At 38.8% G+C, this 14,187-nt stretch overlaps 1 protein-coding gene across 1 annotated transcript in view; it reads left to right on the top strand.

Moving 5' to 3' along the window:
• Window positions 1-14,187, top strand: part of jade2 (jade family PHD finger 2) — a 211,566-nt gene that overhangs the window by 123,499 nt on the left and 73,880 nt on the right. Inside the window, exon 8 of the mRNA XM_088088756.1 lies at window positions 4,986-5,102. Coding sequence (XP_087944882.1) covers window positions 4,986-5,102 — 117 coding nt within the window. The remainder of the gene's footprint in view (window positions 1-4,985; window positions 5,103-14,187) is intronic.

Below are 14,187 nucleotides of genomic sequence, written 5' to 3'. Positions count from 1 at the left end.
TGTTGCCATGGTGATGGTTAATTAAAGGGATTCAACAACTGATCTGGCTAGATTTACAGATTTAATGATCAATGATCTAATATTATAGATGCAAAGTGAAAACATCAATACATATCATAATCTTTAAGATACACCTTTATTTTAAAATTCCCATGGCACCTCAGTGTCTCCGTCTTTATTCGAGCACATCTCCTTGCTTAAAATTCACAACATAGCAAGCATCCTAGCACCATAATGGTAAGCAGCCAAAACAAAGGGCAGTGAAGAAATGTACTATTGTCTCATATCAATCACAGGCCCCTAAAATAGTATCATAGCAGAATGTGTGGTTTTTGCAAATATCATATTGATATCCAAAGAATCAATATAATATCGTGTAATGATGAAACTTTTGTTTTACACCCTTACTTAATAGCTAGCCAGATAGCTTGTTATCTAGTATACTATAACACATTTATTATATTACCTACCTGGTATTCCACCCACCTCTGTGCTGATTGAATGCCATGTGTCAGCTTTGCTTGTGATATCTCAATAGGATTTCAAACTGTGATCATATAATTCCAGCTTTTGTTGCATCAAAATTATTAGCGCCTCATCGTCCGGATAGTTTTTTCCTTGTGTGAGGGAGCTACATAACATCCAGTTATAAATTCCTTCACAGAGGATGGCATAGTTTACATTTTGGAAAGCAATTCCATCTATGGTAACCTTAACCTATATCCTCTGCAAACCTCACCTTATTTTAGCATCCTCCTCTACTCTGTCAAAATGCTAACTACATTTTTTAATTAATTAATGTATTCATTTATTTATTTTTGTACTTATTCATCATTGTGAAGTTTTTTTTATCTATTGACCATGGAGTGGAGCGTGGTAGCGGAGGGTAGGGCTTGATTTGGCACAATTGTATAATTTGTTTTCATTTTTCTATCTTTGTCAAGCTAAATAAAGCACTTAAAAATAAAATAAGATGATATAAAATCAAATAAAATGATATCTTATTTGCTGTCTGCCTGAATCCATGTGAATGCAGCATTTTGTGGTTAGCAAATCTATTTGTAATACCAGAAACTGTCCCAACATTGCAGATTAGCTAGGAAATGCAGACCACAGAAACACAATTTGATTTTTTTTAACCCTGACTTTTAAAGCCTCATTTTAGCTTTGGCTCAGAGGAGGAATAATTACAGCAAAACCAAAAATATTTCAGTGTTCAAATGGCATGGGAGGACATTTAAAAAAATATACCAAACAACAGCAGGAAATGTGGCCTAGATTTTGACAAACACTCAGACCAGTCAGTTTTTCTTCAATTTGTGTTTCCTTGTTTACAGTAAATGCTTAAAATATATCATGTAGCGTCTTCAGTCAAGACCCTGCTCTCATCAGTCTGCAGATAATGTAAATTGATTCACAAGGAACCTGTTTGTCAAGCGTGCAGCCAAGCAGCCGCTCATTCCACTTGATGTGTCTTGATGATACCTTTTTCAGAAACGTCTCATCTGAAAGCTCCAAATGGACGTAAAGCAGGTGCTTATTCTGGCAGTTCAGGGACGGATGTTGCTTCATGCCTTGCACACACCTTTAAACTGTTAAGACAGTCAGTCATGTGTCTTCAGCCTATTCAGCAACACACTCCACCAGCAGATTCCTCAGTAATAGAGTGACTTTTGGCAGCTCAAACCTTTTACTTCTAATTGCCTTCTGTCACCCTTGATTGGGCTAATTGTTTTCGTTGCTCCGTTCGCTTTTGTTTTCTCTTCCTACCGTGGAAGGCTAGAGAAAAAAAAAGATAATTTGCATGTCTGTGCTGTGTGTGTGTTTGTGCTTGTGTCCTTGCATAGATGTTTGCGTGTGCTTGAGCTAAAGAGGCGTTAATAGCAGACGTCTACACAAATAAACACACACACTCACACACACACACACATATCACAACACTGGGGAGTAGAGTCTCACTGAATATGATAGTAGTGGAAATTTCCAGAAAAGAGGCACTGTGTGTGAGAGTGCCATTCATAGAGAGTGCTGGATTGGATGCATGTTTGTGTATGTGTGTGTTTGTGTGCAAGAACACACCACCCAGCCTTCAAACGATACAAACCCCCTGCGGTGCTGTGTGTATAGCTGCAGCCTGCCCTCTGCCTTCAACCCCTAGAGAGAGGTCCCTCTTTAAACGGCTTTTCACAACACACACACACACACACACACACACACACACACACACACACATTCACAAAAAGTCCCTCTTTTAAAATGCCTTTTCATTTAATGCTGTGATTTCCACCCATTTCCACTTAAGTGATTTCAAATTTTGTCAGTTTTCCATCTACTTCCTTTGAAATGTGAAGTAATTGGGGCTGGAATATGCTCATCAGGGAATGAGCATGTTTAAGGCCTACATGTGCTTACACACACATACTAGGAGGTGGGAATCACCAGAGGCCCCCAGACACAATATAATTACAATACAATTAGGTCACCTTGCAATTTATTACAATATTAAATATTTGTGATATTCTGAGTATTGTGATAAGTTGCATTGCGATTTGTTACCCTTTTTTCAACTACAATTAAGGAAAAACTTTGTAAACATGTTTTTATTTAGTAAGATAAAGTTTTCAGTCTTTTCATCTCATTTTCATCATTTTTATTGGAGCAAAATGTATCTAGTGCAAAATAAAAAGCAGGATTGTATTGTTCTAATTGGCTGCCAAAAGTTAATGTGCATTTGCAGTATTAATAATTTTTGTGTTTTTCTTTTGGCAAAATGATATGTCTGTGTATGGATAGAATATTATCAAGCGAAATATCATCATACTGTGCTGTAACAATTTTTTCCCCCATCCCCAACAGATACCCCTTTCCCACCAAAGTTAGCACCTGAATGCAGGTTTTTGTAAACATAGGAAAAACGTTAAAAATAGACTCCCCTCCCATAGCCAGTAGACGGGAGCTTTATACACAACTCTGCAGCAAAAGAGTCTGTCTTTTCTGTGCGTGTGTGTGGGTGTGTGTGTGTGTACATTTTGTTTCTTGTATGACACATTTGATATCATAGACTTGCCAGTAAATGGGTTAGTAAATAGTAGAAAGCAGCATGGAGGCCAATGAAAATGTTATGGTGGTGTCTTTTTTATTTCACCTATTCAGGCTCTTTTTCAAACTTGATATAGAATAATTTGGATGATGATGAGTACTGCTTGGGTGGAAACAGACAGACGTTTTCTGGCAGCCCATCATTGCATCATGGCTGTGCTGAGGCTAAAATTTGTGTGTCCATCTGGGTGTTGTACTTCCATCACTGCCAATGGAAGCTAATCGGGGCTGGAGACAATAAATACCCGTGGCTGCTACAGAGTCATTTGATCTGGGAGTAAATGCTGATTGTTTCCAATTCAGTAAAAAAGCCAGATATTAGTGAATGTTTGTGTTTTTTTGTGCAGTGGCAAAGAAGCTATATATATACACTCATGGAAAACTACAGCCCTGACTTTTGGAGTATTGACAAACCAACAGAGGAGGAGTGCAGCAATTGTTTTATGTGCAACCTCTTTGAGAGTGTGTATTTGTGTGTACAGTATGTGCTGTATGTGTGGGCATCACGGTTGAGAACCATCCAATCAATTAACTACAGCATTCATAAAGTGAAAATCCTTTTGCCATCGAGCGATTCGCACATCAGCCGTGTAAAAGAAGCGAACATTGACGGTGACAGCTGTGGCATCATTGTCTGAGTTGCACTTTCTATTGACATCCTCAATGGAGTGAAAATTGACCCCTACTCCGATCGAGTGTGCAGCACAAAAGACATCAATAATAACAGAAAAAGCTGAGGCCATGTGCTTGTGAGCAAACGAGAGGAGGAGCAGAAAATCAGATAAAAGGATGAGTGGACAGAGAGAGGGAGGGGCATGACCTGCGGAAATCAGTCGTCAGCTTGTTAATGTAAGTGTGAAGGACAAGGAAAGAGGGCAATGCCGCAAATATGAGAATAAGTGAATGTGAAAGAGGTGGAATGGTTTTTGGAAAGAAACAGGCAGCGGAGGAAGGAAGGAAGTAATGGCACTTTGGTGATGAGTGCTCTCCACTCTATTCTGCATCGCTGGTTGGCACAGGTCAATGACTTTTTGGTTGTATTTGGTGGAAAAGGGTTTGGGGGCCAAAGCCGTTCTGAATAGACCGCTCAGAGAGAGTGAGTCACACTGGGTTTTACAATCATGTTTTTCCAAGGAGCACAGGTGTCCCTGCTCTGGGTCCAAGGACAGACTTTCTAATTCAACATCTTGGCTTTTGGAATTGGAAGATGCTGAAGAAATTATTATTCTGGCTACAATGGGTTGATTATTATCATTCAGGAGAAGGTTTGGTAGTAATTGTGATCGTTTTACAAAATAAAGACGGAAATCAAATCAGAGATTTTGTGCTTGCTAAAAAAGATTGGTAAAGCATAATCTCCAGCTGCTATTTTTTTGACATATTTGTGTTAATGATATAATCTAACACCATGACTACAAGTTTAAATTTTAAATTTTAAATTTTAAGTGGTGAAAAAACCCATCACAGATATCCCAGAGCCCTTGAAGATGCCTTCAGATGGGTTGTTTTAGCCAGCCAACACTCCAAAGGCTGAAGATATTTAATTTATATTTTTAATTTCAATATGAAACAGAGAAAACCCGTAAATTTTCACATTCGAGAAACTGGAACCTGAGTATGTTTGTCATTTTGGTGAATCAGTGAGTCAAATTAATAATTTATTGTCAACATTTGTGGTGATAAATTTCCTGTCAATGGAGATTATTTTTGCAGCGATAAAAAATATCAAGATGAAACTGTTAACATAGCAGCCACACGTGTTCCTAGGATGATAATGAACAAGTAGGATCAACCTTCACACAATGTTGATTGTTTGATACTTTATCACAAATGGTGCTTTGTGTTGTAATCAGATATATGTTTATGTTTCTTCCTGTTCCCTGCAGGTGAGTATAGGCTGTCCAGAGAAGATGGAGCCAATTACCAAGGTGTCCCACATCCCCGCCAGCCGCTGGGCTCTGTCCTGCAGCCTGTGTCGAGAACACACAGGAACCTGCATACAGGTACATCACATAAACACTAATCACTAAATCCACTGTGCCTTAGGTTGTTAAAAAGTGACCTCAGAAAAAAATTAAATGAAAATATGAGCAACACTCAATATCCAATTAAGATCTGCTATGAATTACTTGTTCGTTTTCAGGTTGTTTTTCTATAATCATGCCTAAAACATTGACTGATCACTGATAAAGCACAATTTATTGCCTACTCTTAATGGCTATGTCAACATTAACCTTAAAATAGGTAATTAACCCTTCGTTTAGCATCCCACTTGTGCTTGTTAGATTGTATTTTTAACAGATTGAAAAAATATTTCCAAATCTGTGTATTGTCCCAAAGTTACATAAACTGTATAAAAAAGATGCACAACATGAAAGCTCCCCAAAAATGAAGCCAAAACATCCTGATAGCCCTCTGGCTGCAGTACAGCTCATAAACCCCGCCTCCAACATGTTTGCAGGTGGGACAAGGGTCAAAACTCAAACATGAATGTACGCATGAAATACATTTTTCCCAAAGACGGTTTCCATCATTTTAGGAAGTTTTAACCAAGCTGATATTTCTTCAAGTGTTTATTTTTCAGATAAGTTTGGATTTAATTACTTATTTGATGCCATTAAAGGGGGGTTTGATGTTATGATTGACAATCGTGTGTGCCGATGGGGGTGCTAGCAGTTGGTTGACACAGCGTGAACTTGATACCATGGGGATTGCGACTGTGCAGACTCGGGCTCCGAATAACATCAAAAGCACAAGATGACAATGGCTGTGTCCAGGGTATTTTGGCTTCATGTCTGTACAGTGGGAAAAATTTGAGATGCATTGTCAGTTTTTATGCAGTTGTTGGTCACAATTTTCTTAAAAAGGAATGTAATAATCATCTTATTTGATTTTGGACTCTGCTATCCATGCATGCTGTTGTCATGTTTGAATTTTGCTCTGACAGCTGCCCTCCACTATTAAGAGCCAAACTAATGCACTGTTCATTTCAAATTCTCCTCTTCTTCCTTTTTTCTTCTTCATCTCATCATAATTCCAATCTTCATGCCATCTGCATGCATGTACATCATCTGGAGGTGGTGCTGGAATGAAAACAAGCTTGAAGGAAATTAGTGGAAGTTTTAATTGTGTGTGAAATTCAATATTATTATCAATATAAGACCCACTCATCCTGACAAACAGAGAGATGTACATTCTGAAATAAAGCCTTACAGGCACACCCACACAGAGAAGTATACTCGTGTACATGCACACAAGCACAGCATCGCTCTTGTGGAATAGTTTCAAATGATAAACTCAGCACACTGACATAAACTGACATCTCTCAACGACAGCGATCATCATAGTTCTTAGCCTCCCGCTGGGTGCGGGGGGATTTATTTGAACCCAGCACCTCTTTAACATGCTGCAGAGTACGCAAACAAACCCCCCGCTGACACACTAACACCAACCCACTTTACAGCTATTAGCTTGTGGACCGTTCAGCTTTAAAAGTGCCCCCAAGGTGAACTGGATTGCTAAAGCACTACGCTTGCTGTATACACATTTGTGCTGGATGTATATGAAGGTGTGTACCTACAAGTGTGTCCAGATACTTGTTTGTGCAGCGCGAGGGGTGTTTGCTGTCACATTATTGATGCTTTAGATTAACGGCAAGTCCTTGAGCCAGAATTGCCTGCAGGGAATGAGTCTCTCTCTCCTGTTTCCATGGCTGGAGGCAGGTGGCTGTACAAACACACTCACTGATGAGCTGCCACCTCACACACGAGGTAGAGATGCAGCGCGATGCGGCACCTTGAACAGCAGGAGTCCTGTGTAGGCTGTTAATGTATGGAAAAGTATGAAATCACAATTTAAATTATTTTATGTTTTATTTGGCACAAACGTCCACTTGTACTTAACAATGAATTGACTGGAAATTTTGTGATCAAAGGTCAAGGTCACTGTGACCTTACATCCATGTCATTCTCTCAGAAGTGTTATCTCAAAAACACCTGGAGGGGATTTTGTAGATTTGGCACAAGTCATGGCTTAAGTGATGAGAAGTTGGTGGTCAAAGGTCAAGGTGACCTTGAGGTTGTCTCTTTCCCATGAACACAATATCTAAAGATGGCTATCGAGGAGTTTCCTCAAATTTGGCACAAGCGTCACTTAAGAATTAGCTGATTAGAATTTGGTAGTCAAAGGTCAAGGTCACGGTGAACTCACGGGACATGTTTTTGGCCATAACTCAAGAATTCATACGTTAATTGGAACAAAAGTTCCCACAAATTTCTAGCAGGATACAATGATAAAGTGATGACATTGTCATTGTATAGATCTTCTGTGCTGCTTCACAGACGTGGATGTGAAGTGTAGGTGTATATTCAGTGGTTCGTGGAGGCATACAACAAATTCTAGTTATAGTATAAATCACACTGCAGATTCTTCAAGTCTTTGGTCATTTCATCTTTTGGTAATTTGGTGGTAACAAACTTTCGTTCGGCTAATGACACCTTGCTGAGTCTCTTTTCATGTGCTGGCAGTTCCTCCAATAATGATACTCGGGTGTCTCTCAGTGTTCAGACCTAAATATTTTGTATTTAATGACTTCCTGTAATAACTTGCAAGTTCTGCAAGTGTAATGAGACTCCTAATTAGTGCTTTATTAAAGGAAGGTGTACTGGAAAGGTCAACCAGTCAAACCTGTACTGTATTTGTTAAAGCTGAGAGTCAGTGATAGGGTGACACAAGCTGCTAATTAAGAAAGTACCTCAGCTTCATGGTTAGTTTGTCTTCTTTACAGAGGAACATGGCAGGCCTTTAATTTTTTTTTGTAGACATGCAATAGGTACAGCAGGTGAATACTGCAGCTAAAACTACAGTTATTTGGCTAAAACCTTTTGCGATGCAACTTAAGATTGTACCAACATACAAAGCTTTACTTTCGAGCCCAGTAGAGATCCCAAAGTTTACAAGATATCAAATAATCCAGGTTGAATTTTAGGGGTAATGTGTTAAAAAAAACACAAGACATCTAGAGCATTTCTATTTAACAGTTCAACCTCAAAATTGTGGGGGTTCTTGGGTTAAAGGGATAGATTGGATCTTTTTAAGTGGGGCTGTATGAAGTTCTGATCTATAGTCAGTGTATTACATACAGTAGATGTCAGTCGGCATGGCTCTAGTTTGCAAAGGCAGGCAGGAGTACTGGCAAGGAAGTTGAGCAATGTACTGCTGTGGATGGAGGAAGCTGCAAAACATATTTTGGCAACCCCAAAAATGTACATAAAAAAATTTAAAAATCAATATCAGTTTAAGAGTAGGCTATTTTCAGCATTTTTCCACTGCTTTACCTTGCCATTAGACAGCAATTTTCGATGGGGAACTGAGGCTGTTTTCCGCTCTCTTGAAAGCCAGACTCCATTATGAAAAAACATAATTTAACATCGCTAAACACCAGAGCTGCTGATCTACTGCTGCCTCAATCAGTTAATTACTTTATTTTATTGAGTGACTTTGGTGTTTAATGTGGTTAGTTTGGATTCACCAAAGTCGCACAATAACAAAGTAACTGATGGAGGCAGTGGTAGATCGGCAACTCTGGTGATCAGCGAGATAAAATTACTGTTTTTCCTTTCCTCCATTAACTGCTTCCCTGTTGGAATGGGCTGTCTGACAGAAAAGTAAAGCAGTGAAAATATTCCCAATATAGCATACATGGAAACTGTTACAGTTTTTCGGGTGGCTAAAATGTGTTTTGCTGTCACCTCTGTCCATAGGAGTACATTACTTAGTTTTTGTAATGGCACTGTCTACTGATAGGTAGGTACTATGACTATGGATAAGAACCTCATGTGATTTTGTATAAAAGTATAAACATTACATAGCTACAATGAAATGCTGCAATATAATGACAATACATTCAGTATAAAGTTCTCTCATACAGCGTGGAATAAGCTGACTTTAACAGTCACAAAGAGGGGGACTAAAACAGGAAACCTGGATGTTAAGTAGTTTAATCTTTACATTGCAGACTTATTTTTTTCTAAAAAAAATATACTTTTTTATTCAAGAGAGTTAGATAGGAGCATAGAGAGAAAAAAATCAATTACACTTACTTCAAAAAATAAGGACACAGACAGACGTTTGGGGAAAAGTTATTCTAATAAAATGAAATACACATATTGTGACACAAAGCAGGTTGAACGCACCTAAAGTAAACCTACATCCTGATGAAAAAAAAACCCCTTAATTTAAGGTCCGCTGCTGTCGGAGATTTTTACCACATGTAATGGTCTTCCTCTGCCCTAAGTGGATGGGGTCTACAGTATTTTAAATTGCACTTGACTTCTGCTTTGTCCTTATTTATGGTTTAGCTCAGCTGATCGCACTGTTGCCACACTGTTGTTAGTGTAAGCCAACACCATATAGGGCACCACATGAAAGGCTTAAATCAGAAAAATCAATGTCCGCGGGGGGTAAAAATAGGCTTAGATTCCCCACTGGGCATAAAATGTTTGTAGGTTTGGGGAAAATCAAAGGTTTTGAAAATGAATAGATAAAAATATAGCCGAACAAATCATCAATATTCCTCAGGTGTCAGACTCTCTCTCCATCCAAGGTTCAGAATTGTGTGGTTGATATTGGCACAGAAATACTGTAAGTCTTAAAATCAATGATTTCATCAGGATTTCTTCACTTGGCAGGGTTAGAAATAAAAAAGGTAGACCTAGATTTTTCCACCCCAAGGTATACCAGTTTGAGTTCTTAAATTCTGCCAAACTAGATTTTTCAAGTAGATTTTAAAAAGCATTGAAATTGCTGCCGTCCTCATAAGCCTGTGTCCAGTGCTCACCACTTAATAATTGAGAAATGCTCACCAGATGTGTGTGGGAAGTAAGGGTCTTAGGTGATGTGTTTGTTTTGAGACAGATCAAAACAGTTTGAGATGCGTCTGTGTCGAACATCAAAGATAATTAAAATAATAATGAATAAAAATTAGCGTAGGTGTGTTTGAAATTCATAGAAATCAAGAATATGAATGTTGAGTCAGCAGGGATTCTGTCCTCGTCAGAAACGCACCAGAGCCCATGTTTATCAAGCTACAAAACAATTAGATTTGTGAATTAGGGGTGGGAAGAAAATTAATCAACTTAAGCATAGGCATTTTTCTTTTAACAATATTTAATTGAATAAGCAGAATCACCAGACTTTTTCTTACTGCAGTGGTTTGCGCCGGCTGAATTTGAGTTGCTGCAGCTGCGACTGTGAGATCTGTGTCTGGAGCTCCCACCCGCTCTCTTCACCATTATAAGTCTCTCAGCAGCGGGGAGAGGCAAAGGGACTAAGGGGTGACTAGCCAACTAGCTCGCAAATTCTTGTCTCATTTTGGTCTCTTAAACAGAGAGATATGGGGCAAGGGGCTCAGCGAATCATTGCATACGCATACCCATTTTAAAAACTAAAATCGAACAAAACAAAATTGACAAGAGGGCAATTTTGATATTTTGTGAGCTGCAACAGATAAATTGTTATCTAGGCAAAACTGTAAGCTTGATGAGCTGGGACAACTTAAAATGGCAGTTTAATATATCTTGTTATTCATTCTATGCCACATAAAACATACAATGTAAAAAGTACACAAAAAATTGCATGTAACAGCTTTCTTATACCAAGGTCACAATGTGCCAAACTAAATAAAATTGCTAAAATTAAGACAGTGAAACAGTTGTTTGTTAGCGGCATCATATACTGATGCCGCTAATGTATATGATGTCACTGAAACAATCATGAGATGTGCATTATTTTATACATACGTTTTATGATATACAGACTATAGAAGTGTAAGTTTTAACTTTTCCCGATGGTCTGGTGTTTAAAAAATAAACAAAAATTCCAATAAATTGTAATATTGAATCACAACACTTGCAGGAGTGCAATACAGACATTGCAACACGGCACTCAAGTATTGTGACAGTTTCTCAGCCCTATCATGACTGCTCTAAAGTACCAACCGAGGTATACAAAGTTTCTTTCCTTAGTGTGAAGAATAAGATATTTATCAAGCGATTTACTCCTACTTACAGGTATTTAATGTGCCTAATAATTAAACATATAAATAGGGATGAGACATTTGGATATTAGCTGAATTCTGTACAAAAGAAAAAAAACTGTAGCAGGGAGGAAAGTCTACTGTCGTAGAGGTACATTAGAGGAAATCTAACTTTCACTTACATCCAAAATGCCACTTTCAGCAGTTTGATAAATAAAATAGGATTAATTAAAAATATGATTAATATCTTTTTTTTTTCTTGGTAACCTTATGCAAAGGGTTAAATAAAACAACGTGCTGGTATCTGCAAACACCTAAAAGAAATCACTCGGCGTGGGCAGTGATAACAACCTTATTCCCTGCCAGAACTGAGCAGGTGCAGTCGAAAAGGCCAGTTGAGTATTTTTTGCGATGACTCGTCCTGCACCAAACAACACATCTAGCAGACTCCCTGCTGCGCTCAACCTTTCGCCTTTTGACACCAAATAAGTGAGAGCAGCTGCAGCGGGCTCACTCTGACATTTTGGGATGTCAGTGATAAAACAGATCTATACGGTGTGGACTGTAACTCCACTTTTTTAACAAGATGATGTATCAATAGTTGTGATATGAGTCATATGTCATATGAAGACTAAACATTGGTGAGATGTTAAGTTTCACCAATAAAAGAAACAAAACAAACAATATTACAAGAGACTAAACACTGGGAAAGCAGCTTTGAAGTCAGCGAAACAGAAGTTGTAGTTTTTAGCTCTAGTAACGAGACATATTTGTGAAAGAAACAGAACATGTGGAGGGGGTTTAGTTACAAGCGGGGTTTAAATCAAATCCCTAACATGTGATTGAATCGCTAAAAGTTGATCTGGTTATAACAACACAGTGCATCATGGAGCTTCAGTGGACTGTTTGCCTTCACATGTCCTTCACCTGTTAGATCAGGATGAGGGAGATGAGGGTGGAATGACTCAATTGGTCCATGACCAAGATTCTTTGGATAGGCAGAGTTTTTGCCAGCCAAAATCCAAACACATACCTCCAACAATAAACAATTAACACAAGGACACAGAATAAGAACTTGGAATTTTTTTAAAAACTTACTTTAAAAAGATTCAAAAGCCACATCTCTTTCCAAACACAGTAGTTACTCTGAATAATCTCCAACAGGAACACTTTTTTACACAACTGATCACTTTTATATTGACAACTTTGTTGCAGATCAGGTCAACAAGAGTGGCGGATTCATATGCATTCATATGCGACATGATGTAAGTTTAGGTTCAAGCATGATGTTTCTGTTTATCTTTTGGCCTCAATACTGAGAAACAAAATTACAGAAACGTACCTTATGTGTTGTGCATTTTATTGTGGTCCCTACCAAACAAAAAAGGAGTACAGGTAGACCTCAAAGCAACACTCAGGTTGCAGACAGACAGATTTTATGCGCCTGTGATGATAAACTGGTTTACCTCATGTACTGATGACCTATTTTAGTTCAAATTCAGTGTATTGTTGTTGAGGGTGTGACAGCGAGTGATGAAGAAAAATGCAGCATCGACTAGCCTGAGTTCAAGGTGATTACAGCAAAAATAAAATATAATAGCCTTGAAAGTTATAAATGTATTTTTCTACATTTTAGCCACATCATATAAACCACATTAGGAAATATTCCAAAGTGTGATACCAGTCAACCACTCTTAAGGATTACTTACTTACTAACTTTTTCTTTAGTAATAAGTAATTCCTGTTAAAGGTTTTCTCAACAAGATAATACATGAATAAGGGATCATGTCCAATGAAGTGTTTTTTTCCTGAGGCCAGTGTGTTTTTGAAATTAATTGCATAGGAGTGCCGTGTGATTACGTAATGCTACAAACACCAGCAGAGTAACGAGACACTAACAGTGCATTTTGCACAGAGCATTCAGTTGTCGGTGAAACACAGCAGCTGCTCGTCACTGTGACTTTTTACTCAGCCATTCATAACAGCAGATAATGTGTGTGTGTATGTCTTTACAGTAAGATATGTTTCCTCTCATGAACCCTCAGAGATTGGTGGGTCCATCCTTTCCCCCCATGTGTTTCAGCCTTCCCATCATCCAGAGCAAGCACTCTACCTTAAGCCGACTTTTTTATTTCCGCAAATATTCTGTGTCATAGCAACCAGACGCAACCAAAATGTCTCAGCTGAGAAAACACTGCACCTCCAAAGCGCTCTCAAGCATTCCCAGCTGGGCGTTTCCTGAGGAGGGCCTGGCATTTTCAGCTGTGAAATAACGCTTTGGTGGCCACACACCATGAGGATAACTGCTGGATAAGCTTAACTGCCCACTTTTATTACTATTATGTGTAAAATCAGCTAAAAGCTTTAAATTTTTGATGTAAGGCTTGCCTCTTTTAAGCATTATTTGTAAGAGTTTTAATGTTACCAAAGAGCTGCTGTATATTTTGCTTTTAAAGTGGAAATTTTCTAGTCGCAGAAAGCCGTTGAGACAGAGAGTGAGGGTGGAAAGGTTGTTTGTAGAAACGTTAGACAGAAGTTGTTTTCCAGACGGTGGAGTCAGTAGGATCAGTCAGGTTGTTGTCACCACGCACATAAACAACACAGTGAGGAGAGTCACCATCCTGCTGAATGCTGAACTCCTCTGAAAAGTACAAGCACAGACCTGCATGCACACACACACACACACACACACACACACACAAACGCTGACAAATGTGCACATATGAGCACACGGTGACAACAACACACAGCCGCAAGGGCTCACACACACAAAATCACACCATGCCTGGAGGGACTCAGTGGGAGGTCGCCTCTTAGTATGACCTGTAATGGATAGCACTGAGATACACACACACACACACACACACACACACACACACACACACACACACACATCCCAACTTACCGAAATGTCAGCAGAAATGGGGGAACCGTGTTTGTTGTGACTTGGCTTGTCTTTCTGCTTTGCTGCACTTGTATTGGAACCTTGATAACACAAGAAATGGACCGAAAATGACACTTTAAAACAAATAGCTGTGACAAAGTGTCTGAGA

The sequence above is a fragment of the Plectropomus leopardus genome, chromosome 15 (genome assembly GCF_026936395.1).
Source record: "Plectropomus leopardus strain MGB_pleo_1.0 chromosome 15, ASM2693639v1, whole genome shotgun sequence".
Classification (NCBI taxonomy): Eukaryota; Metazoa; Chordata; class Actinopteri; order Perciformes; family Serranidae; genus Plectropomus; species Plectropomus leopardus.
The sequence above is the reverse complement of the archived record's forward strand: the minus strand, read 5'-3'. Positions and strand labels throughout refer to the sequence as shown.